We start from the raw sequence: 24,116 nt of genomic DNA, 5'->3' as shown, positions 1-24,116 counted from the left end.
GGGCAGATCTCGCACGGTCGAGTAATGAGGCATATGGCACAGAGCACGCAGATGTAGATGTGTATCATAAGAAGCAGCAGCCTTTCGAGACATGAGGTTGCGAGGCAAGGATGCCTGAGGCACGTGATACTTGATATTACAGGTGCAGGATGAAGTGTATCAGAATCGATTCGCCAGTATATGTAGAGAGCTACAATTGCTGTACATTCTTCAATCTACTCATACATCTCATGAACTAGATAAGCATATACCGCCACTGATGATGCCGACCATGTCATAGCTATCTCTGTCGTGGGAGTCTCGTAGCTCCATCCAAGCTGCCATGTGTATCCTATAGCACCCATCTACCAATCAAATAGCCATGCTCTTGCCAAACCATAGTGCAACCAACTCTTATTTCTGCTCTTGGCCCGTATCCCAACTTCCCTCCTCACCAGTCATACCATGCTCCATCACCCCATTTAATTCTTCGAAGATCTCCAAACATCCCTCCAACGTTTCTTCGTAGGCGACAGATTATCAACCTTGATGCCAACACTCTCCGCAATCTTCTCGAACTTCTGTCTAGCAGGTGAGGCCTTTGAGGACTTCTCTGGAGACTTCTCGTGGTTGTTGTTGCCAGAAGGTGAAGGAGCGTGGACCGATTCCGTAGCGGTGGAGGAGTCGACTTGAGCGAAGAGACCGGAGAAGATACGTCCGGGTCGTGAGCCAATGCTTGTGGTAGTGGCGGAGAGGCAGCGAGAGGGAGGATGTTGAGCCCTTGGTAGCTTCTCGTTGGCGTTGTGCTGGTCAAGGGGGGTTTCGGAGGCGGCGGCCAGACGTTGATCGGAGCCTGTACGTTGCTGGGGAAATTGGAAACCAGTCATCGTTGCGACTTGCTGCAGTCCCGCTTGGTAGCCGGCTAGCCATTCGTCTGACTGGCTGCTGGAGGCGCGGCTGCGAAGCTCGGTAAAGATGCGTGTCTTTGGCGAGACGTTTTGGGAGCGGTCCGGAACACCATCGATCGGTGTGGCTGGTGGAGCGACTGGAGTGGAATGGACATGAGTGAGGCCAGAAGTGGCCTTTGCTGGCGTGACAGGATCGACATTCTCTTTGTCCTCGGTGTGGTCAGTCGTATCGTTCGTGTACTTGCGCGTCGAGTATTCAGTCGTGTTGGTTGGGAAGAAGTCGGCAGTGGCGAGACTTGAAACGCTTGAGCTGTGTATCTTATGCATGGTTTTGGTGGGACTGTCAACCGGCTTGATGGTAGGCTTCGCGAGGGTTCGAGTGTCTTGCGCAGGTAGCATACCAGTATCAGGCTTGTAGATTGGACTCATGGGGTTGAGACTGGACTTGACAGCACTGTGTGGTGCTTTGATTGGCAGTGCGCGTGAGTGCATTGGTGACGACACCTTCTGCAAGTCCGCGAACGAGCGAGCTCCATCATTTTGTGGCAGATGGCCGGTGATCAACTGATTAGCGATGGGTTGCTGAAGGACAGCTGGTGCCATGTCAAGTGGAACGGCGGGATAAGGCAAAGAGGTGGACGACATTGAGCCATCAAAAGGTGGAGGTGGCATGAACATTGTTGGCGGCGGCATGGGCCAGGACTGCCCACCGAAGCCTGAGTCTGGCGATGGGGTCGTGTGGAAGTTGTAAGGGCCGCCGAATCCTGGAGCCGTAGGAGCACCACCGAAGCCTGGTGCATAGATTGGCAAACCATTCTGCAAGCCAGGCATGGCTGTCGGTTGATTCTGGCGCTGTTGGAGGAAGGCTGGCAGACGATTGCGCGGCGGCGAGATTGACTTCCCACCAAAGGCTTGTGGTGGAGATGTCGACATGGGCTGCTCACGCAAGCTCTTAAGCGCCTTGCGGATCTTGTCTAGATTGACAATGAGCTCGCGACGCTTGGCGATAAGTGCATCTCGAGCACCCTTGCCCATTGCACGGCCATGCAGGACTTCAGTCTTGTCGACATCCTTGAGCTCATGCTCAAGTTTGCTATACTCAAGCTCCAGCGCATGGATCTGCGACATGACTGGAGGTTCTTGCAGGCCTTCTGCGTGTACAGCAGTGCCAGCTGAGACAAGACGGTTGCTTGGCATATGTGGCGCGACCATGGCGGGTACAGGCTGCGTAATGTTGAGGTTCGGGGCAGGGATGTACAGCTGCAGACCAGCTTCGGTTTCGTGCAGGGGCAGGATTGTACCGTCGACGATCTGGCAGAGGCGACCATTGACATCTTGAGCCACAAAGCCATTCTGTGTAGCTTGTGTCCAAGTGGCCTTGCCTGATGACAGATTGGGAGCGAACTTGATCAGCCCGCCATTGGTCTTGATGGCGCTGTAGCCGTAGCGTGGGTGGCACAAAGGTGACTGCTCGCTAGGAACGATACGACCACCGGCAGTGACGCGGACGTGATCAGGCGAGCCATGAGCTTTGACGAGAGACTCAATCTTCTTCTTGCGGAGTGAGGGCGTTGGTGAAGGACCTGGCTTGTAGCCCAAGAACGGTGGTCGCAAAATCTGGTTGTTGCCAACTATCTCGCCGAGAATAGGTACGGCGCGAGGGATGTACAGAGCGGCAGGACGGCCGTTGTCGGAGACATTAGTTGAGCGGTTCTCGTTGTTCGATGGTACGCGTAGCGAAGGGACAGAAGCGCGAGACTTCCACGAGCGTGCTGCGAAAGAACGGGAGCCACGGAGGACGTGTTCTGGTGATTCTGTCAACACACGCTTCGAGATCGGCGTATCGACGAGGTCAAAGACCCAGCGTGATGGTGACTCCATTGTTGTATAGGAGATAGGTAAGTATATGAGGTGTAGGGGGCGTGTTTGGGACTTCGAGGAGAGGTAGTGGGGCAGGCTCTCGCGCTGCCTTATCTGCCTAAGGTATGAGGTATGATGGCGACATACCCTTGATCAGCTCGGCATCTTCGACATCGTGCTCTTCGATGGCTTCGTGAAGCCTTGGCTGCGAGCTGGCACTCCGGAAACGATGGAGCTGCTCGGCGGAGTACACGCGGCGTGCGATGTTCGGGGCCATATGCGACGTATCGGCAGGCGGTTGTATGTATCTGCAGAAGGTCAGCACGGCATCGCTAGTATGAGGTACTGCATGCGACATACTTTTGATTTTGGTGCTTTGGGTGAAGCGAGCGAGTGTATGAAGATTGTTGGAATGGTCGGTTAGCGACTGTGAGCGAGTGGTAGTGTTGTGGTGTGCATGATCGGGAGGCGGATCCACGATGCAACAATGAAGGACTGATTGCACAGCCTCAGCTCTCATCTCGAAAGAGCGATATGCTTGCCATCAGTGTGGAAGGACAATGTCTGATGCTGCCTGAAGTGAGCCAAAGTGTTGGAAGTAGAGGATGCAGCCTGCGCAGGTGCGTCATCGGCACTAAAGCAGCTGCGTTCGATAGTTGGGGCAGGAGCGGTTCGATACGCTGCTGTTGCAGCGCTATTACAGCTTCTACATAAGTTTAGCAGCGGCATACACGCTATCGTGCTTGATGCATTGATCTGCTTCGGCGAGCACCTCCTTTCAGCTGCATAACGCAAGCGCGGATCGTTTAAAGACGAATCCACAACGACTGCTGCAGGTATGGCATTCCATTTGCGTATTTGGACTTTGCAATGACTTCCCAATGCCTTCGACGTCATTCATGCTTCGAAATCGTCCGCACTGAGATGCAGCGACACCAGAGGTCAGGCTTCTCCCCTGGCCGCGACCCGTATGGCAGACAAGCGCGTCAACACGCTATCCGACCCGGCCCAGCCTAGGCTTGAGGCTAGGCAGTCCTCGGTAGACACAGTGCCCGTGTCAAGTCGATGATGGGAGCTGTGAGGCCGCTGCGGTACCGCAGTGGGAGTCCCAGACGACTGCGGCGCAAAAGTCCAATATCTGGTATATCAATCACTTATTCTTCGTCTGCTTGTAAGTGAACTTCTTCCGCGTTCTGATATTACTGTCAGCACCTGCTCCAGGCCCCAAGCCTTGCCCGTACTCACGCCGAAAACTCTCCAAGCTTATGTCCTACCATGTCCTCCGTGATGCGCACATCATTGTATATCTTGCCATTGTGGATCTGGAAGATCAAGCCCACGAAGTTCGGCAGGATGGTCGCTGATCGGGCTTGCGTCTTGATCGGAGGCACACGTTCGCCTTGTTTCGGTCGCACGATGGGGAGACTTTGGAGAGGGTCAGTATGTCGAAACGATGGTTTTCGAGGAGGTGAGTATCTTACGGGACGATATGCGGTCCTATGCAGTATATTAGCATTTGAAGGCTGTGGAGATTGTGGCGTGTTACGCACCTTTCCAGACGGAGCGAGCAAGGAGCGGTGATGTGACTCTCATCATGAAGATGCTGCACTATTCATTCCTTCACAACGAGCTCGTCGTCGAATGTTCATCTCATCGATGCGGGCTCTTCTCGGCACGAACCGCTGTCAGAAGGCCCGTGCGAGCGCGTACAAGGCGTTCGGGTCGAGCGACCAATCACTAACCTTCACTTTCGTTTGTCTGCCGTCTACATATATCTTTCTTCTTCAATATCTGTTCATATTATGAAGTGCACATACAAATCACGAACCTTTCTTTGTACTTCCTTCTGAGCCGCTGACATCGACTCTGATCGACAGCATGCCAAAATACACAGGTAAGCCTCGCGACATCGATGTCCTGACAATCACACTGACAAACGAGAGTAGCTGCGGACACCATCCGTGTCTTGATCTCGACGGACAATCATGTAGGCTACAACGAGCGTGACTCCGTCCGCGGTAACGATAGCTGGCAATCCTTCCATGAGGTTATGTGTCTGGCCAAGGACTACGATGTCGACATGGTCCTGCTCGCTGGCGACCTCTTCCACGAGAACAAACCAAGCCGGAAGTCCATGTATCAGGTGATGCGCAGTCTTCGGATGAACTGCTACGGCGACAAGCCTTGCGAGCTGGAGATGTTGAGTGATGCGAGTGAGGTGTTTGCTGGAGCTTTCAATCATGTCAACTACGAGGATCCAGACATTAATGTTGCCATACCTGTCTTTTCAATACACGGGAACCACGATGACCCTGCTGGCGAAGGTGAAGGCCATCTGGCTGCGCTGGATCTGCTGCAAATGTCTGGGTTGCTCAATTACTATGGTCGAACTCCTGAGTCGGACAACATTCAGGTCAAGCCCGTGCTGATGCAGAAAGGCAACACGAAGCTCGCACTCTACGGCATGAGCAATGTACGAGATGAGCGCCTCTTCCGCACTTTTCGAGACGGTGGCGTCAAGTTCTTCCAACCCAACACGCAGAAGGATGACTGGTTTAATTTAATGAGCGTCCATCAGAACCATCACGCACACACAAACACGGGCTACTTACCCGAAAGCTTCCTGCCATCGTTCATGGATCTAGTAGTATGGGGCCACGAACACGAGTGCCTTATCGAGCCCAAGAGGAACCCAGAGAAAGGTTTTCGGGTCATGCAGCCCGGCTCATCTGTCGCTACATCACTAGTGCAAGGCGAGTCGAAAGAAAAGAAGGTCGCAATCATCAGCATAAAAGGCAAGGACTTCGACATCGAGACGATACGCCTGAGGACTGTGCGACCTTTCGTGTATCGGGATCTCATCCTCGCCGATGACAAACACATGAACGAGCTTTCTTTCCGGGCTGATGATATCCGACCAAAGATCACACGTTATCTTGATGAACAAGTTAACGAGATGATCGAGGAAGCTAGGGAAGAGTGGTCGAAGACACACAGCCAAGAGGATGACGAGGAGGGGTTTCCCAAGCCACTCATCCGTCTACGAGTCGATTACAGCGCACCTGATGGCGGACGCTTCGAGATCGACAACGCTCAGAGATTTTCCAATCGCTTTGTGGAGCGAGTTGCGAACGTGAACGATGTAGTGCAGTTCCACCGCAAACGCCAAGCCACACGTACCAGCAGGGGCAACGCAGACATGCCCGAAGGAGACGTCCTAGCCGCTCAAATGGAAATGGACGCCATCAAAGTCGGCGAATTAGTGGACGACTTCCTCCGCGCGCAAAATCTCACTATCCTCCCCCAAAACAATTTCTCCGATGCCGTGACGCAATTCGTTGACAAAGACGATCGAGAAGCCATGACCGAATTCGTGGAGAGTGCGCTGAAAGTCCAGGTTAGTCACTTGGTTGGAGGCGATGAAGACGATGAGATTGATGAGGCGAGAGTGGAGGAGATGATGATGGCTTTTCGGGAGAATTTGGAGACGGCGTTTGAGAAGGGAGAGCTCAAGAGGAAGGGGAAGAAGAAGGGTCGGGCGCCGAAGCCAGATCAGTGGGATAGTGATGTTGAAGGACCTTGGGAGGATAATATCGCCAGTATTGTGAGGGATGATGATGGAGAGCCGATTGATGATGAAGAGGAGGAGGAGGTGCGGCCGGCGAAGGGTAAAGGTTCGAGAGGTGGGAGGGGTGGAAGAGGTAGCCGAGGTGGCAGAGGCGCTAGTCGTGCAGGTACTGCGGCGGCAAAGAAGACGGCGGCTAAGGCTGCACCCGGGAGAGGCAAGAAGAAGCAGCAGATTTTCGAGGAGGATGATGAAGATGACGACGATGATGACGATGTGATGATGACAAACGGCCACGACCCCATCGAACTCGACGACGACGAGGAAGAAGAAGAAGAAGAAGAAGACGAGGGCCTCTTCGTCAAGCCCAAGAAGGCACCAGCAAAGAAAGCTCCAGCTGCAGCGAAGAAAGCCGCGCCTGCTAAATCTCTCGCGACGAAAGCGGCGACTGGTGCGCAGAGTCAACTCGGATCGTTCTTCGGTGGTAGTCCAGCGAATGGTAATGGTTCGAGGTCTGCGGCTGCTCCTACTAAGTCGAAGGCGCTGCCGAAGAGGAATGCTGAGCCCAGTGATGATGAGATTAGTGATGATGATGCTTTTGAGCCTCCTCCGAAGGCTGCGGCTGCGACGAGGGGGAGGGGAGGGAGGCGGTAGAGATATACTGATGAGGCCGTGGGACATTGTTTGGCCTCTGTCATTGAAGACTACTTGCGATCTGAGAGACTTGCCTGCCTCTATGCGCGCAGATACTACGAAGGGTGCTTCGGCAGCATAGCATAGCATAGCGAGGCGTCTTGCAGTTTGCAGTCTCGTTAGCGACATGTGTCACATAGCATAGTATAGCGTAGCATAGCATAGCGGACCATGAAAGATACCCTCCATTTTACATTAAAGACTCCTACAGAATCTCCCTTTCTCTTCGCCAAACTCAAGCGTGCGTCAGCGATCTCATCGGCAACCACAATGTGAACGCTAGTAGATGCGTGTTTCAACCATGTCGAGCATCACTAACCGTTGAACTCTAATCTTCCCACGGTCACGCCACAGACGTACAATGAACGAAGAAGGCCAGCGTCATTGTCTTGGTGTTCGTGGTGACAAGGAACTCGAGGGCGCGATGATGGTTTTGATATCGGGAGTCTGCATACATGAATGTACAGATATGTATAGCTGGCGGGACACGGTTTGGAGGCACACATCCCGTGAAATCTTCTGGCTGCCTTCCCTGCTTCTCTCTTGTTCAGTCTGCCACCTTTTCATATGTTCGCGCGGCTGCTCAGTCCGATCTGATACTACTACTGCTTGCTAACTGCTCGCTCCTACTCGCTACGGGAGGATATCGGTGGCAAGAAATAAAGGTTACTTTGTAGTAGCCTGCGAGGCCACGGTGCCTGATGATGTATGTAGTAGCTTGCATGGACATGGAACGCCACAAAGATCAGGGCAGTCTCTCCATCTTTTCGACATTGCTGCCACCCAAGTTCATAAATTGTGAGGCAAGCGGACAGCAGCAGTCTGTGATAGCGGCATGCCGTCAGATTGGCGTGATTCTCGGTCGTGGTGCGCGATTGTATCAACTCTCCTCTGAGGAGCGTAGCGAGATACTCCAGTTCTCGGCCCACACGTCGGCATGGCAGGCACACAATCGCTAACACGGACCGTCTTTTGCCGTCTCTTTTGCAAAAGTGCGCTGTACGTGGCCCTGTAGGTGTAATGCTGCTGCCGATTCCTTTCCGTCTTGACAACATGCCTGTATAGTGCCAGTCCTCCATCTCAACATCATGCGCCTCAACCAGCCTTCCTACTCCTCCGACTCCCCTCAACCTTCACCCCATCCTTCTTCCCTACCTTCTCCTTGTACCCCCTCAACTCCTCCCCCGCCTCCTTCTCCTCCCTCTCCTCCTTCTCCTCCCTCTTCCTCCTATCCCTCTCCACCTTTCCCCTCACCTCAGCCTCCTGAACCATCTTCTCCGAATACTCCCACAACGCCTTCTGCGCCACCTCATCCTCCACATCCTCGCGCCCGAACTTCCGGATCTTACATTCTTTCACTAGGACTCCGCCTTCTGCTCTCAAAAATCCTTCGTCCATGCAAGAGTAGAGGAAGCTTTGGGCGCCCATATCGGGGGATTTGAGCACGAGGTACCAGAGGGGATAGAGGAGGAGGTAGAGGAGGAGGCCGAGGAGGGAGCCCCAGGTTAGCCAGCGGCGGGTGCCTGGTGTGCGGCTGTAGCCTGGATCGACGAGGAGGACTTTGGTGTTCATGGGCATGTTGTCGGGTCGTTTGAAGGAGGAGAGGTGTTTTTGGAAGGCGAGGGCGAAGGTGGTGAGGGCGAGTTTGGAGGTGGCGTATGCGTTGCCTGGGGAGAAGGTGGTGGGGGGTGTGCTTGCACCGCCTTTCTTGCTCTTGTTGGGGCCGGGAGAAGTGATGTGGAGGAGGTCGCCGCCGAGGTAGCTGCTGCATGTGCCGAAGACGACTCGCACGTCTCGGTCCGGTGGTTGTGCTCGGAGGGCTGGTGAGAGGATGGACAGGAGATGGAAGTTGCTGAGGTAGTTCACCTGCCAGTTCTCCTCCACACCTTCAGCTGTACTCTTGATCTTGCCACCGGAAGGTGTCATGGTATTCGCACATAATACTATCATATCTAATCGTCGTGGAGGAGCATTGTCGATCCATTTTGTTGCGAAAGTACGGATGCTATGCAAGGAAGTGAGATCGACTTGTTCGGCTGTGATAATTTGGTTGTTTGTGTCTTTCCGAATGTCGTCGATGTATTCGACAATGAAGGGGTCGGTGAGGGAGTGCTGGGTGAGAAGCACTATCTGGGCACCGCGAGTGGAGAGGTTGCGGACGACAGCTTCGCCTATACCGCTTGTGCCGCCCTGTAACTCATATTAGCAGGATCCGGTGGAGCTGGGGATGCGTATGGCGTACCGTCACCAATACCACCTTCCCATGCATATTCCTCTCACTCCCATTGCTGCTGCCAGAGAAGAACGACTTGACCAGGTACAAGCCGAGTAGCCATGGGAGTGCTCGCAGTATGGGCCAGATGAAAGGGATACTGTCCAGACCATCCAGCATGCCTCCAAGGGCAATATAGATGGGCATCTTTGCTGTTACGAGCCCGTGATGGGCGTGAAGTGACCTTGAATCGTGAATGTCGAAACTGCTTCGCTTCACACAACTTCCTGCGCCACAGAAGTGGGGCAGTGTACGCCGCATATGTATATATACAACCACCGACTACGGAACTTTAGATATAAGGTACCCGGACATAAATGCATTGATTGCGACTGTTGCCTAATCCTCTCGTTCTAGCACCGACACACTCATATCTCCTTGGCATGTCACCCGAACAATCATATCATCCTTGAGCGCAAGCATCGACAACCCATCGCAGCACCGGTCGACGATACCATATCGTTCCTCCTCGACATACCATTGCACGATCAACACAATGGCTCGCACACAAATGAGCAACCGCAACCTCATCCGCTCAGACGTCAGCGGCTACCCCAGCTCCCGACCCCAACCCAGCAGTCGTCCAACCTTCGCCAGCGTCAACAGTACCGGAGGCAAGTCGACGGGTGAGAAGAAGGGTATGGGGATCGGTATCGGTCGTGGCAAGACTGCTAAGCGGCATCGGTCAGTCATGTTCCATCCTCCCGATCAATCAATCAACCAAACAAGCTAGCAAGCGTAATGAGTGACTAACGATCTCAACAGCAAAATCCTCCGCGACAATGTCCAAGGTGTCACTCGAGGCGACATCCGCCGCCTCGCTCGTCGTGGCGGCGTCAAGCGCATCTCCAGTGGCATCTACGAGGAGGTGCGATTCACGCTCAAGCAGTTCCTGGAGAAGGTATGGTTTCTCATCACGATATCTTCCCGCTTCGGTTCATTGAGGCAACCTGTACTGACGTGTTCGCGACTTAGGTTCTACGCGATACGTGTGCTGTGGTGGAGAATTGCGGCCGGAAGACTGTCTGTACGACTGATGTCGTGTTCGCGCTAAGTCGCATGGGTAGGACGCTTTATGTGAGTCCTACTCTCTCGAGCTTACGATGGTGCGGCATTTATTGATTGTGGATAGGGCTATGGCGAGGCTTCGCGCTAAGTTAAATTTCTTGCCTGCTGCGGCCCATTTTGCGGATGGATTGTTTGCCGACCTTCCTGCGTATCACGACATGAACGTGGCACGCTTCGAATAAAAGCTGGTGTATGGAGTTCTGGACGCATTGGGTGGCGTTGTGGTTGTCTTCTTCGATATACCCCTGTTTTTGCATAACTGCTTGTTGGGGAGACAGAAGGAACCATAGCCATTCCGTATTGCAGATGGCTGTACGAATATGGGTATGGAAGATCCTGCCTCACATCGTGTACAGTTGACTTCACCTTCCCACCCCTACACCAAGCCAATGCGCAGCTCCCATGGCCAGCAAACTCGTACCAGCAGCCATGACAAAGTTGACGCCGTTGTTCGTCAACACATCCATGCCGCCCGCTTTGACCTTACCACCACCTTGCATGACCTGGACTCTCATCCCACCATGTCCCTCCACGACCTTACCAGTCTTGCCATCTGTGACTGTAGCTTGCACAAGAGCTCCAAGAAGCGAGTCCATGACCGTACCAACCAGTCCCGCGACTGTCAAAAGGGCGACAGTGCTGACATCCAAGCTGACGTAAGGAGGCGAGACTCTTAATGCGAGCGCCGCAGTAAGAGTAAGTAGAAACCCGCCCAGTACACCCCAGCCTACTCCCTCGATCGTCACACCACCGTTCGTACCAGCCGGTACACGTTTCCAAGGTGCCATAATCAGAACCGGTTTCGTCTTGGCCAGGATCCCGAGTTCGGAGGAGAAAGTGTCGGATGCTACGGCTGCGTACTGGGCGATTATTCCTATTGGTAGAACAGCTGATAGAGCGGGCATGTATAGTCCAGGTGAGAGTCCTGATATGTGCGAGGAGATGAACGGTCCAGTTGAAGTGAGCAAGTATGTATATGCCAGTATCAGCACGCAAGCAAATCCCGAATTGGCGAAGACCTGGACGCTCGTCCTCGCGCCTTCGCCTCCCTCGCCCTCGGCATGCCCAGCATCGCCCTTACTGCCACCTTTCTCCCCAATTCCAATAAGTCCCTTAGCCCCGGAATACGAGATCGTAAGTCCAGCTTTAGCTTTCTTGCCTACTCTCGTTACTCCAGTCCCAAGAACGAAGAAAATTATCAGAAGCCAGAAGAACGCAGGCCAGGGGTGTAGCATGTGGACGCCTGCTACTAGGATTCCGGCGACGATTCCAGCCGGAGTGAGCTTTTTACGGGTGCTGGCGTAGGTTACTAGTGCTGCCGTAGCGGAGATTTGGGGGAGGAGGGGGCGGAGGGAGTCCATTCTTATGAGCGATGAGTAAAGCTCGCTGTAGGCTTCTGTGGATCGTCGTGATAAGGCTTCCCTGTATCTCCGGCTGACTTTGACAAACGTTGGTCGAACATTTAAGGGCGAGGCTTTGAGAGCTGAGATGTGGTCTGCTTATATGCATATTGTGCATATGTAGCTGCTCGATTCGGCTAGCTTGTGTGCATGTTGTTAGGGTTAGGGTTAGGGTTTGGGTAAAGCTGTTCGACGACAACAACGACTCTATACACTTGCGGCTGAGTCTGTCGACGACCATCCTCTCATCTGGTGGAATGTACGGTGCTTTCGCTAGTGTTATGGAGCTCTGGATGTCGTAATCTGAATCACGAGTGCTGAGTTCTCTATATTGTGATCTTCGACGTCGAAAAGGTAATATTGACCCAACCACCACCACACGACTGAGCACGATATCACTAGGTTACATAACGCCAGCATGTTACAGAGCTAAGATCCGGCGCCACAAGTCTAGCCATGGACGTGCGATAGACCAGGCTAGATCACGGATGCATGAGAAGGATCGCATAGGTAAGCATCATTACTAATGCCTCGCATGACAGGCACACCGACTGCAGGACCTACGTGCGTACGATTCGGAACCACGCTCATAGTCTATCACGGGAACCCACTGTCCTTCTCGCTATCAATATAGTGCCACAAAGAATCGTAGCAAAGGACTGAAGATCGTCAAACATGGTTCTCAGCAAAGTCGTGCTCATCGGAGTCAGCACAACCACTACCATCGCTAACACGACAGTACTAACAACAGGCGACACAGGCAAGTGGGACACTCGGCACCGAAATTCTCAGAGCTCTCACGGCAGATACAGCATTCGAGGTCACACTTCTAGCACGACCAGATTCGAAGGCATGCTTTCCTGAGCACGTACGAGTCTTACGACCAGAACAGACTCATGACAACCTTGTCCAAGCTTTCATTGGCCAGGATGCTATCATCTGTACGACAAGTATTGCAGCTATACCGCAGCAAAGACAGCTTATCAATGCCGCCATAGCCGCTGGAGTGAGACGGTTTATCTTGAACGAATTCGCCAATCCACTGACCTATGGTGGACTACCGGATCTGCAGCATGCTCGTGTGGCGAAGCTTGAGGTCCTCAGATATGCGCGTGAGCAAGCTGCGGAGTACTCTTCCTTCTCCTGGACTGGTTTGGCGACTGGCCACTTCCTCGATTACGCTATGCTCAGGATCCCCGCGTTCGGCTTCAACATGCCATTACGGAAAGCTCGCATCGTGGACAATGGACTGGAAGCTTTTTCCGCCACCACGGTGCCGGATATTGCTGTAGCTGTCATCGGTGTCTTGAAGCATCCAGAAGAGACAGCCAGCAAGTCTCTCGTGATCCGCAGCACGGAGGCCACGCAGATGGAGATCCTGAAGGCTTTCGAAGCGCAGACGGGAGTGAAGTGGGAAAGGGAAGATGTGCGAGCTGTGGACCTGCTGGCTAGTGGGAGAGAGAAAATGCAGAAAGGTGAGAGAGGTGGAATGCTGGATTTCGTCGTGGCACAGCTGCTGGAGAAAGGGTCGGGGAGAGCGGAAGGCCATTGGGAGGACAATGCAAATGTCTTGTTGGGTGTGAAGCAGAGAAGTGCCAATGAGATTGTGCGAGAAGTTTTGGCTAGCTTGGGGTCGGAGGAATGATGGATGCGTTGTCGATACTTGTGTCTGGCGAGCATGTGGTATGCCCTTGATTACTTGTCACCTTTCTCCTAGAGCATCGACATGACACATAGTTGTCGTATCATGGTCATAGTATAGCTCCTCGTCCACAGTCTCGTAGTCGTAAGCGCTCGATGTTACCTCCTCGTCTTCGCTCTCCTGAACGCCGCGAGATCCAGAATATGGTTCGCTTGCTCGCCACTCAAGTATTTCTCAACCTCCTCGCTTCTCTGAAAAGCATTTCGTAGCCTCTCAGCCGTCTTCTTTCCCTCTTGCTCCATCAGTCGTGTCTTTCCGGCGTCCAACCTGATAGGCTTCTCAATGGGCTTCGGCTTAGCGAATCGAGCACCAAGACCAGCTTTGTTTGGGTTCTCGGTGGCTCGGACAGGATACAGCCTACCTTCTCCAGCTGCTCCAAGACCTAGACGGCTGTCTGGATCCCAGCCTTGGTTCTCGAGGACCGCTAGACCCTTACGTGTGCGGTCTACATGTGATGGCGGGTGAGAGTGCTGGAGACAGATCTGATGTGCTATACTTGTTGAGTGCGACTGTGTAGTGTCTTCGGCGGTCATAGGGCGATGACAGATGTTACACGTGGGATCGTCAGTCTTGAGTTGATCTCCAGCTACTTCGCCTCCGACAGCGTGATCTGCAGTAAGTGCGTCAACCTTGGGCGTCTTCAGAACAATAGCGAGGTATCTGTCGGCTGCTGTTGTTGTTGTTGTTGTTGCTGGCCTGGTGGGAGTCAGGATCGCCTCATCGCTCGTGGAAGCGACGAAGAGTATTCTTTTGCGTTTGATACCGGCACCAAAGTATCTCTGATCGCGGAGTGGTATCTCATACTCGTCGTCTGAGGTCGTGGCCATGACCTTTTGTGGTAGACAAGAGCATGAAGGAGAAGCGAGATTGTAAGATCCACTGAATGCTCGGTAGTGACGATGGCGACGGCAGGGTTGAGCACATGCCACGGCGCATTTACGGCTCGCGAGAGAGCAGAATGTCCGAGTCGCCGCAGAAGTTGCGGCAAGAGCGATCCGGCCCGCTGTGCGAAGAGGTATATCAACTTCTCGAAAGTCTGCAAAGCTTTTCTTTCTTTAGCGATGCGCGTCTACCCCAAACAGCCCCTTCACCTTCGACAACATCACGCTAACGGCTCCATGCAGTTTACTTCAGAGAATCTTTTCTAAAGTTAATATCCTAACTGGTACGTTTCATTCCTCGTCGACGAAGGTTCAATTGTCAACTACAGCACGCTAATGCCCCACCAGTAATCTCTAAATGAGCCACAGTCTCTAACAAGGCTGATGAGTTGCAACGAAGCTGCATTGAATTGATGCCGCGGTGCCTTGCTTGTCTCAACCAAGGTGGCAATGATATTCATCCATGCCGAGTTGGTTTCGACCGCTTGGCACGGAAATGCGGCCTTCGCACTCTGACTTGTTCAACATCTTTCATCGGGCCCCCAGATCACTGTTCTGAGTCTTGGAGAAGGAGTAGGATACAAGATACTCTTGGAGCATGGAGGTGGTACATGGTGGTGGCGATGGAAATCTGCAGGTCGCAAGATAGTTGATGCAGGGATTCGCGGTCGGGAGTTCCAGCGCTTTCGTCTCTAAATATGGATAGTCCACCCTGTATCGAGACAAGAGCACTTGCGACCTACAACCCAGGCTATTATCGCTCGCAAGGCGTGGCGGCTGATTCGTGGACAAAGGCCTGAACGTCACGTGATACTACGGCCTCTCCACCTGCAGACCACGAGCCTGCGCTGTGCGATAACTACATCAACCGGCGCGGTAGCACATGTCGAGTCCTCATTATGATCACTGTCTTTTCCACGTGTGAACACGTGAAGGATTACATCTGTATCACGAGTGTATACACGAATTCCACCAAGTATGCTCGCATGGGTATGGTTCCATGGTATGTAGACAACACCACGTACTGGCCCCAGCTGATGATAACGACACCACCATGCTACATTTCCATCGCTTCACGATCCTCGCCGTCAAAACCAGCTGCCGAGTGCGGAGGTGACAATGGCAACGGCACGCTCTCAGCCTCCATCTCCCAACCAGGTCCTTGGAACGGAGGACTGGCACCGCGTATGGCATCCTCGCGAACCTTTGCCCAGCCGAGCTGTAGCTGCTCCAGACCAAGCCTCTGCTCTTCGAGGTCATACTCCTCAACATCTAGATCCGCTGCCGCCGCCGTCCCTGCCTTGACCACGGTATCCTCGACTCGCTGTACTCTCGGTGGATCTGTGATGCCTTCCTAAGCCCAACGCGCCTTCCACAAGTCTTCGAGCTGTCCGAGCATTCTGCTCTGGAAAGTTTGGCGTGCCTGCTGGACTCATTGGGTGGGTGAAAGCTCACATAATGAGCTGTGTAGTCCTTGAGCACCTCGTTATGTGCGTCCTGGACTGGTGATAACTCTGAGCGCACTTTATAGATGACCTTTACCAGCCAGTAGTCCTGCGACTGCTGGAATATCAAGCTCTCCAACGGCTCCGATGCCCGTCGGCCTGGGCATGCTGCATAGATAGGGGCCCAAGGTAAGTCTGACCTGTTCGTACTCACTGTAGAAAAGACGAAGGGAGATCCTGCAGGCCACTATCCTTTGACAGACTAAAGACTGCCGGCTACATTACGGAAAGAACACTGCTGGATGCGAACAAATGCCAGGAGAGAGAGGAGAAGCAAGTGGCAGAGAGGAAGCAATCGAAAGAGCTTGCTAGATCCAAAGGCGATCGCGCAGTTACAACACCTGTGCCACTTTTCCAAAGTCACAGGCGAGGGAGCGAGGTCGTCGAGTGAAGCATGTGATCTTTCACATGTCCGGACGATTTCTACGACGCTATGGCTCCTGTCGTGAAAGGTCGCCTATCTGCTGAGTACTGGCACTCGCTTTATGTGGACTCCTACGGGCCGGCGTAAAGCCCGAGCACTTCTCCTTCGCGACAGGGCACGGGCACTGGGCATAGCTTTCCAACAAATTTTCGACATAGCCACGACAAATCCTTACAAGGCCACTTAGAGTGCTGCAATGCGTACTGAGCCCGATACTCAACTGGCGACTCTTCGTGAAGATGTCCAGCAGTCCATGTTGGACATCAGAGAATGCCAGCGCGAGGTCGCTCGACTGATGCTCGAGGAGGACGACGCGCGCAAGGCCCGCAATCGCCTGCAGATTGAGGGAGACCAAGCTCGTGTTGCTCGAGATCGGTTGCAACAAGAGCTTCATGACCTCGCCATTGCGAATGAGGCAGCACGAGGCCAGGTGAATCGGTCGCAAACGACCCACGATGGCAGGATCAGTCCACGACTAGATATGGGGACCGACGGAGCTCGCCGCCAGAAGATTTCTTACAAGCACAGTCCCGCCCGCGCTCGCCACAGTCGATCAGAAATGCTGGTTCAATGCCATCATCACGATCGCATGAGGAATCATCATCGTTGGCCCAACCCTCATCGCTCAAGCCCCGCCTCAGAGACGAAGGTACACGTGGTGAGCAGCATCAGCATCAGCATCAGCATCAAAAGGGTCTTGTGCCATCATCTCCGAGCCCAATGGTACCAATTGGTGAAAGGAAATTGCACGCATTTGAACCTGAGCTTCCATTAATCCGCATGTAGCGATCATCGACTCTACTGCCTGACCCAGGTGATCTACCTCTCTTGCCTCAAGGATGGAGCCCTCAATCTACAACACGGTTCCAGCCTACTCTACGTTCTCCTTCTGGTCTACAGCTTCCTGCTGGCGTGCAAGGTCCTCAAGGCTCGCAGACTCCTCCCAGCTTGCGGCCTCCACCTGGCCTGCCGCAGCTTTCTTCTGGTCTCTGGCAGCCTTCCAACTTACAAATACCACCTGGCCTACATGCTCTCTCTGGTCGACCTTACTTGCCCTTTCCACTCAGAAGACGACGTCCTGTTCGGGACTCTGGCAGTGTTTCTTCAGGTCTGCGCGGCTCACCGGCCTCTGATACTCCTGGTGGGGGTGGTGGAGCTACCATCCAGCGTGTCTCCTTCCGCATGCCTGACTCTCAACCTGTACCTCCTCAGCCTGCACATTCTCGCGTCAATGCTTTCTTCGCGCAAGCTCGAGCAATGACTTCTGGCACGCCAATAGCCTGCAGCGCTCAGACTGGCAGCCTGACATCGACTACTGGTACTACGTCCTCTCAAGGTTAATCAGCGCCGAGCGGCAGATCTCCCGTGCTCCGTGGCTCGCCATCACCAGCAATCACTCCCTTAGCACCTCATAGCCCGACAACCCCGGACGCCACTTCTCTAGCATCTCGTGGTTTAGCAGTACGTATTGGAACTTCTCCTGCACTCCGCACTCCTCATCTAACCACGACACCAAGCACAACTATAGGCCGGAGTGATGCTTCACCAGCTACACTAATCTCGCAGACAACATTCTCTTCGCTTCCCGGAGTTGTTGAGCAGCAGCAGGCTCAGCTGCAGCCCAGCTATCTACAGAGTACAGCTGCTTCTCAAGCCCGTGCCACTGCTCAAGAGCAATCTGCGAAGAGTACCACAGTGTCTGGGGAAGCGCGACATTTTCTCGACTCTACTTTTAGCCCGCATTCATGCTCATGAGCCTGCCATCATCGTCGCGGCCTAGACCGCATCCCCGTAGCATAGAAAGAAGACCTGATGTGGAGGCCGCTGTGCTTGTTGATGAGAGTCATTGTTGTCTAATGCTTGCGCCATCGATAATGCGCAGTCGAATAGGAGTCTTGAAGTCCTCGGATAAGCGTGCGGCTATAGAATATAAATATTGTATGAAAGATAGAGGTTTGTCGTGATCTGACCAATCCGATCTTGTTTGTCGGGATCGCTCAAGCATATCCTGTCCAATCTCACAGCAAGGCACTGTCAGTCGATCGGAATTTCCTGCTAGAGCCCGTACTTGGAGAAGCGAACCTTGAGCCCTGAAGCACGACGGATGTTGCTTTGCGTGTGTTAGTAGCAAGCGAGAGGGTGCATGATCGTGTGTGGTATTACCCAACATGAGTACTTTCCAGGAGCAAATCCATGTTCCATCTAAGAATCATAGATAGCCATGATTAGGATTTTGATGGATGAATAAATACATGAGCTTGCACGGCATGGTTCCCGATCCGCCCGGATCAAACCTTTCGAAGGCTGAACTCGACCCACACCGTTGTCAGCGATCTCAATACATCCTGACTAGCCTCTCAAGCCTCCCACGATAGTGCTCCATCGTCAGCTCCAGTAATGTATTCCCATTTTAGTCCCAACGCACTTAAGCTCAAGACATTAGTCCCCACGTTTGCTGATTGGCCGGGTCCTGGAGAAATGAATCAAAGTCAAGCCACTCCTTGCCGTGGTCGAGCGACGTCTCACCGGTACGAACGTCAGCAGGTGTGTACTGAGCATCAGAGTCTTGATTCTGCTGCAGACGTGTGCTTGGAGACGTCTGGGTATCTGGAGTGAGATGCGGCAGTACCGGACTGTAGCCCATGTTATACATGACTTGGGCTATGGTGTCAGGATACGGGACCGGCAGCGCAGAGGTCCTATGCAAGATGTTCGGGAGAGGGTCGAACACTGGAAGAATGACGCCGTCTTCGTGGACGCTCTGCTCGGTCATCGAAGATTCCGGTCCTGTTTGCTGTGTTTTGCGCCTCTTCGGTCCAGGCCTGCGCTTCGTAGCATACGACTCGAGCGCGGGCATGCTCATCACTTCGTCCTCGTTGTCAGCCAGAAATGGTGCGCTTCCTGTCGTCTCCCCGTCCGCGTGCTGATGCTCGCCGCTTATGCTTTGACCGGCACTGGCCTCAAGCTTTCTCTTCTTCTTCGCATTACATTTAAAGTTCGAAGTCTTGCGCTCTTCAAACTTGCCAGGATTCGACGCCAACGCCGCCACGCCTCTACCCTCGATCACATCCATGACGACACGCTTATCACGCGCAAGAATGTCTGTAATCTCGCGAATACGATGTGTCATCGTCAATGTCCTGTCCTCGCCGTATCCGTTATTCGCTCCTCCGACAGGGTAGATGGATGTTCCGCCTCGGTGATAAGTCAATATGACGAGAAAGAGCAGACGCAAGCGTGTGATGATCCAGTGATCTGTATATAGTCGTATTGATGCTTCTTCGTATGGTTTGTGATCGTAATCTCTTTGCTGCTTCAAAAAGTTCTCATGCACGTGCTGCTCTTTTTCGTCGGCTGCCTCGTCAGGTCCCATGGCCTCGGTGTAGCGTGTATTTGTTGCGTCGATGAAGCCTTTGACAACCGCATTTTGATGTGCCTGCTCCTGATAGAACTCCCAGTCATCTTCGCCATCACCTGTGTATGCGAGTGGTGGAATAGTGGGATAGACCAGAGTCATAGCGAGATCTGTCGTCGTCGCATCGTGATCGTCGGTCCATTGTACTATGTGACCCTTTGAAGCCTGCTCCTCCTTCATGTTCTTGCGAGTATGCTTGTTGCAGAACATGCCGCCGTTGAAGACAGTAGCCTTGAAAGCCTTCTTCTTCGGACACATCTGACATCTCGGATTCTCACCCTCCCATCCTGGTAGAGGCGCAGCTTGTTTCGCGGCTTTCTTCTTGACTGGTTGGAGAGCATCCGTCTCTGGTGTTCCGACAGTGTCAAAGGACACACCGCTTTGCATCGACACAGAGCGTCGGTCACGTATAGGAACATGGCGGAGAGTCGATGGTACTCTGATGCCAGGAGCCACATGGCGAGAAGATGAAGCAACGTGAGTCCTGAGTTGCGGCCAGTCACCAGGTCCAGTATTGCTTCTACCAGTCTCAGGAGCGCCATAGGTATACTCTTTAATATGGGCGTCATCCAGTGGCTGCTTGCGTAAGATGCTGCACTGATCTTCGCTGGACAGCAAAGAATATTGTGGATTAGAAGCTTGACAATACGGACAGTCGAAATCCGATGTGACGAGCGCATTCCCGCAACTCGAGCATCTCGTATTCGAAAGGTGTTCGCCACCGCTGTGACTACCTGATTCAAACCCATCAAAGAACGTAAATGCCGATCGCCCAAGCGAGTGGTCGTTGTCAGTCGTAGTGTTATCGAATCCCAGATTCTGCATTGAGATACTAGTCGTCAATAGTGCCTGCGCCTTGTTGTACAAAGAGCAGTATTGAATAGAAATGATGTTGCCTCGAAAGAATAATGATTGGATAGTATGCTGTGCGATGGAACTCACGAGGAGCAACGTGGCAAAACAAAATATTTGTACCAATCAGGCGGGCCATATTGTTTGCGTGTATATTGTCCAGCAGGTGGTCACTATCACCCGGCATATGTATCATACAGCAGTCACGGCGTTCGGCTCAGGCGGCGAGACTGCCACAGTGACCACAAGCTAAAAGAAGCCCACCTCGACCATTGTACCGACAATGGCCGGGTCTGTATGGATATGGTCCGGGTGCCCCAGAGGACTGTACATTCGAAGTCAGTCATGGTGTTCGATGTGCTCGGAGGCTTCGAAGTGGAAAGCAAGCAGGGGTCCGACGTAGCCCTTGACTTGAAAAAACTGTTGTCTGGCTCTTCTGCAGTGAAGTTGTGCTTTGCTGGAATGAGAAATGAAGTATAGAATGACGGACTGGTGGGCCTCCTCTTCGAAGGACGTTCAAGATTTTTGCAAGATGGCGAAGTGGAAAATGGGCTCCTGTCTGTGGCTTGGGTTCCCATTGCAGATCAGATTGTCTGAAGGTCATATGTCCAGTATCGGCTCTGACTATAGCCCACTAGTGAGCAGTGCGTGGTCGCAGTGGGATAGGAGATGTACCCAAAATGCGTGACCACGAAAGAGCCGAAGACCAGTACTCGCATTCCGGCCTGGACTACGACCTTAGCTTCAGAAGCGACGTGCCTGTTTAGCCTACCTTTGACTCGTCGGTGGCTTACTCATGGTAGATGAAACAATGCTGGATGTCGTTATTGTCGTTGCTTTGTTCATCCTTGCTCCTTGAGGATGATTCCCTAAAGGAGAAGGCACCCGATGTCTCGCAAATGTTCCAGTTGATTGGTAAGCACCCACAGAATTACCTGTAACCTTTTCGACACTGACACCAGCATATGCCTGCGTAGTGCGATTAAAGTATCGAAGTGAAAGGCGTACACTCTCTCCAGGTGGGTCGGCCGACCAAATCTTTGAGCCAGGTTGCCACGTCATTAGTAAGAACGCTGGGTACTTGTTGAAGCTGCCCACATCTACTCGTTCCACACATTGACTTCCTGTCATTTTCTGCTACAGCGGCGTTCTTAACATCAGCGTAGTCAACATGTCATCTGGAACACAGAAGCAGTGGACAGTTCGCGGCAAAGGCGGCTGGCAGGACCTAGTCCTTGATGACCAAGCAGCCATTCCTGAGATTGGTGACAAGGATGTTCTGGTAAAGTGTATGGTTTTCGAGATGGCACATATTCTATTTGACGGCTAAGAAAGGTCATCAGTTTCTGCAGCCTCCCTGAACTATAGAGACCTCGCCATCTCTCAAGGCAAGTATCCATGGCCCACGAAGGACGGAGTAGTACCATTATCCGACGGAGCCGGCGTCGTTGAGTCTGTCGGCAAGCACGTCCACCGCTTTCGAAAAGGCGACAAAGTCATCACGCTATTCAATCAAGGACATCTTGCGGGAAGTCTAGATGCCTACTCGATGACCACGGGCGTGGGTGGCACAGTAGACGGTGCACTTCGCCAGTATGGTGCCTTCGACGAGAATGGTCTGGTCCATATGCCAAGCAATCTCAACTTTCTCGAGGGCGCCAGTCTGAGCTGTGCGGCTTTGACAGCATGGAACGCTCTGTTCGGGCTCAAGAGGCTGACGCCTGGTGATTGAGTGCTCACTCAAGGCACAGGTGGCGTTTCTATATTCGCGTTGCAATTCGCCAAAGCTGCCGGAGCCAGGGTCATCTCCACCACATCTAGCAAGGAGAAAGCTGATCGACTGACCAAGCTTGGAGCCGATCATGTCATCAATTATAAAGAAGATGCGGAATGGGGAGTTTCAGCTAAAAAGCTAACAGGAGGCGCCGGAGTACAGCATATTCTGGAGGTAGGCGGTCCGAACACGATGAAACAATCGCTTGCAGCTATCGCCTTCGATGGCGTAATCTCCATCATAGGGTTTCTGGGTGGCTTCAAGGGTGAGAAGCCTCCGGGTTTCATTGATTGTCTCACGCGCATCTGCACAGTTCGTGGTGTGCTCGTAGGATCGCGACTACAATTTGAGGAGATGAACAGAGCGGTTGAGGCGAACAATATCAAGCCCGTGGTAGACGAGAAAGTCTTCAACTTGGAAGAGGCTCGAGATGCGTATCAGGCGAGCTATCTCCTTCTTAGGCCGGAAGCACAGTCACTGACTTCAACTATAGTACATGTGGGATCAAAAGCACTTTGGCAAACTCTGTATTAGGATCGAATAGGTGTGATGGGCATTGTATGAGCTATGGGGCAGTCATACGTAGCAGGAGGTTTCGTTGCAATCCGAAATCATCAACTCCGCGCCTGCGTTCGACTTGATCGCCAGTTTTGCAAAGCGTAAGTTCCCCTTATTGTAATGACATAAGCAGTGGCAGCGAACACGTAAGTACCACCGAAGATGGGATGCGAAGATAGCCTGCGCCACACAAAGCGTTTAGTGCCTGGGAAAAATGTTCGAGTCCCACAAGGACAGCTCTCATGGAGAGAGCTTGATTGACAAGCCCATGGCTCGAACGACAAACGGCAAATATGCTCAAGGCCCTTTTCTTACCTGTAAAGTCAAGCTGGCCGACTTGTGTTGCAGCATCGGCTGATCAGAAGATCAGCGGCACTTGGGTTTGTCAGTGCGGGTGAAGATGCGATCTACTTTCCGCATTGCCTTGATCGACTTACTGAACCTCATTGTAAACAAGCAACATCACATTCTCACACTTGTTGAGTCAGCCTAAGCAACCTTTTGGGATGCGCACTCCATATCAGATGTTTACAGCCACTTCTGATCTGGACCTCTTCGACAGATCGCAAGAGACATGAGCAGAGATCTTGAGCGGTGGGACAAAGCCCACCGGATCCTGTTTGCGTCCATGTCCAAAGCCTACGATGGCAGCTTTTTGAACCATCTAGAACATGACCCTACGAGCTATTGAGAAGCCCTACTCGTCGAGCAGCCTCGCAGCAAAGCTGGACTACCAACTGTGGACCCAAATCTGGACTACAGATGGGTCGGGGAGCGTTGGCCTAGCATCCTTGTCACCGTCCTCTAAGCCATCGAACATCCTCAAATAGAGGAACCGCAGGATATCGACATGAGCAAGCTCGTGGCATGGAAGATACGACAGGATAACTGCCACAAAAGCTAATGTTGGGTTCTTGAGTGATCAGAGCCGCCGGGAGGTTGTACAGCGCGGCCCCAGACTCCTACTCCGCCACATCATCAGGTTGCATAATGAAGGCTATCTCAGCCTTTCCCGGGTCGACAAGTCGCTGAGCTGCGTGGAGAGACTGAATGCTGTGTTAGGCATACTTCTCGTAAGTCCGGGTTTTCTTTCTCCTTCCGATCACTTCTTCGAACGCTGATAGAATTCAAACAGGAGTATCCAGAGATCGGATCTATTGCTTTGCGTTGCCAGGCCATAGCGGCGATCGTCTTTGATCCACGGTACCTTGCTGCTCAGCTGTATCGCCACTGGCTTAGTGGACCCGCGTCCGGTGAGAA

The 24,116-nt window shown here is 52.9% G+C and overlaps 11 protein-coding genes across 11 annotated transcripts; 5 read left to right on the top strand and 6 right to left on the bottom strand.

Moving 5' to 3' along the window:
• Positions 1-461: 461 nt before the first annotated feature.
• On the bottom strand, positions 462-3,024 carry LTS14_001408 (uncharacterized protein; the record flags this gene model as incomplete). Its single annotated transcript, XM_064834117.1, has 2 exons — positions 462-2,692; positions 2,895-3,024. 2 exons carry the CDS (start codon positions 3,022-3,024, stop codon positions 462-464), a joined length of 2,361 nt encoding a protein of 786 aa, XP_064697981.1.
• Positions 3,025-3,897: 873 nt separating this feature from the next.
• Positions 3,898-4,340, bottom strand: RSM19 (mitochondrial ribosomal small subunit component; the record flags this gene model as incomplete). The annotated part of the gene is made up of 4 exons (XM_064834116.1): positions 3,898-3,940; positions 3,993-4,172; positions 4,229-4,244; positions 4,298-4,340. The coding sequence occupies 4 exons, from the start codon at positions 4,338-4,340 to the stop codon at positions 3,898-3,900; spliced, it is 282 nt and encodes a 93-aa protein (XP_064697980.1).
• A 285-nt stretch (positions 4,341-4,625) lies between these two features.
• On the top strand, positions 4,626-6,966 carry MRE11 (meiotic recombination; the record flags this gene model as incomplete). The annotated part of the gene is made up of 2 exons (XM_064834115.1): positions 4,626-4,641; positions 4,694-6,966. The coding sequence occupies 2 exons, from the start codon at positions 4,626-4,628 to the stop codon at positions 6,964-6,966; spliced, it is 2,289 nt and encodes a 762-aa protein (XP_064697979.1).
• A 1,134-nt stretch (positions 6,967-8,100) lies between these two features.
• Positions 8,101-9,424, bottom strand: LTS14_001405 (uncharacterized protein; the record flags this gene model as incomplete). The annotated part of the gene is made up of 2 exons (XM_064834114.1): positions 8,101-9,195; positions 9,248-9,424. 2 exons carry the CDS (start codon positions 9,422-9,424, stop codon positions 8,101-8,103), a joined length of 1,272 nt encoding a protein of 423 aa, XP_064697978.1.
• A 349-nt stretch (positions 9,425-9,773) lies between these two features.
• On the top strand, positions 9,774-10,433 carry LTS14_001404 (uncharacterized protein; the record flags this gene model as incomplete). The annotated part of the gene is made up of 4 exons (XM_064834113.1): positions 9,774-9,961; positions 10,043-10,178; positions 10,253-10,354; positions 10,410-10,433. 4 exons carry the CDS (start codon positions 9,774-9,776, stop codon positions 10,431-10,433), a joined length of 450 nt encoding a protein of 149 aa, XP_064697977.1.
• Positions 10,434-10,496: 63 nt separating this feature from the next.
• On the bottom strand, positions 10,497-11,706 carry LTS14_001403 (uncharacterized protein; the record flags this gene model as incomplete). The annotated part of the gene is made up of 2 exons (XM_064834112.1): positions 10,497-10,681; positions 10,767-11,706. The coding sequence occupies 2 exons, from the start codon at positions 11,704-11,706 to the stop codon at positions 10,497-10,499; spliced, it is 1,125 nt and encodes a 374-aa protein (XP_064697976.1).
• Positions 11,707-12,420: 714 nt separating this feature from the next.
• On the top strand, positions 12,421-13,390 carry LTS14_001402 (uncharacterized protein; the record flags this gene model as incomplete). The annotated part of the gene is made up of 2 exons (XM_064834111.1): positions 12,421-12,450; positions 12,506-13,390. The coding sequence occupies 2 exons, from the start codon at positions 12,421-12,423 to the stop codon at positions 13,388-13,390; spliced, it is 915 nt and encodes a 304-aa protein (XP_064697975.1).
• A 155-nt stretch (positions 13,391-13,545) lies between these two features.
• On the bottom strand, positions 13,546-14,274 carry LTS14_001401 (uncharacterized protein; the record flags this gene model as incomplete). Its single annotated transcript, XM_064834110.1, has 1 exon — positions 13,546-14,274. The coding sequence occupies one exon, from the start codon at positions 14,272-14,274 to the stop codon at positions 13,546-13,548; it is 729 nt and encodes a 242-aa protein (XP_064697974.1).
• A 2,179-nt stretch (positions 14,275-16,453) lies between these two features.
• LTS14_001400 (uncharacterized protein) lies at positions 16,454-16,850 on the top strand (the record flags this gene model as incomplete). Its single annotated transcript, XM_064834109.1, has 2 exons — positions 16,454-16,687; positions 16,737-16,850. 2 exons carry the CDS (start codon positions 16,454-16,456, stop codon positions 16,848-16,850), a joined length of 348 nt encoding a protein of 115 aa, XP_064697973.1.
• Positions 16,851-18,688: 1,838 nt separating this feature from the next.
• On the bottom strand, positions 18,689-20,369 carry LTS14_001399 (uncharacterized protein; the record flags this gene model as incomplete). The annotated part of the gene is made up of 2 exons (XM_064834108.1): positions 18,689-20,279; positions 20,326-20,369. 2 exons carry the CDS (start codon positions 20,367-20,369, stop codon positions 18,689-18,691), a joined length of 1,635 nt encoding a protein of 544 aa, XP_064697972.1.
• A 1,326-nt stretch (positions 20,370-21,695) lies between these two features.
• LTS14_001398 (uncharacterized protein) lies at positions 21,696-22,256 on the top strand (the record flags this gene model as incomplete). The annotated part of the gene is made up of 2 exons (XM_064834107.1): positions 21,696-21,813; positions 21,868-22,256. 2 exons carry the CDS (start codon positions 21,696-21,698, stop codon positions 22,254-22,256), a joined length of 507 nt encoding a protein of 168 aa, XP_064697971.1.
• Positions 22,257-24,116: the final 1,860 nt, after the last annotated feature.

This window comes from Recurvomyces mirabilis (assembly GCF_035927965.1).
Source record: "Recurvomyces mirabilis strain CCFEE 5264 chromosome Unknown scaffold_3, whole genome shotgun sequence".
NCBI lineage: Eukaryota > Fungi > Ascomycota > Dothideomycetes > Mycosphaerellales > Teratosphaeriaceae > Recurvomyces > Recurvomyces mirabilis.
This window is presented reverse-complemented; position numbering and strand designations above follow the sequence as displayed.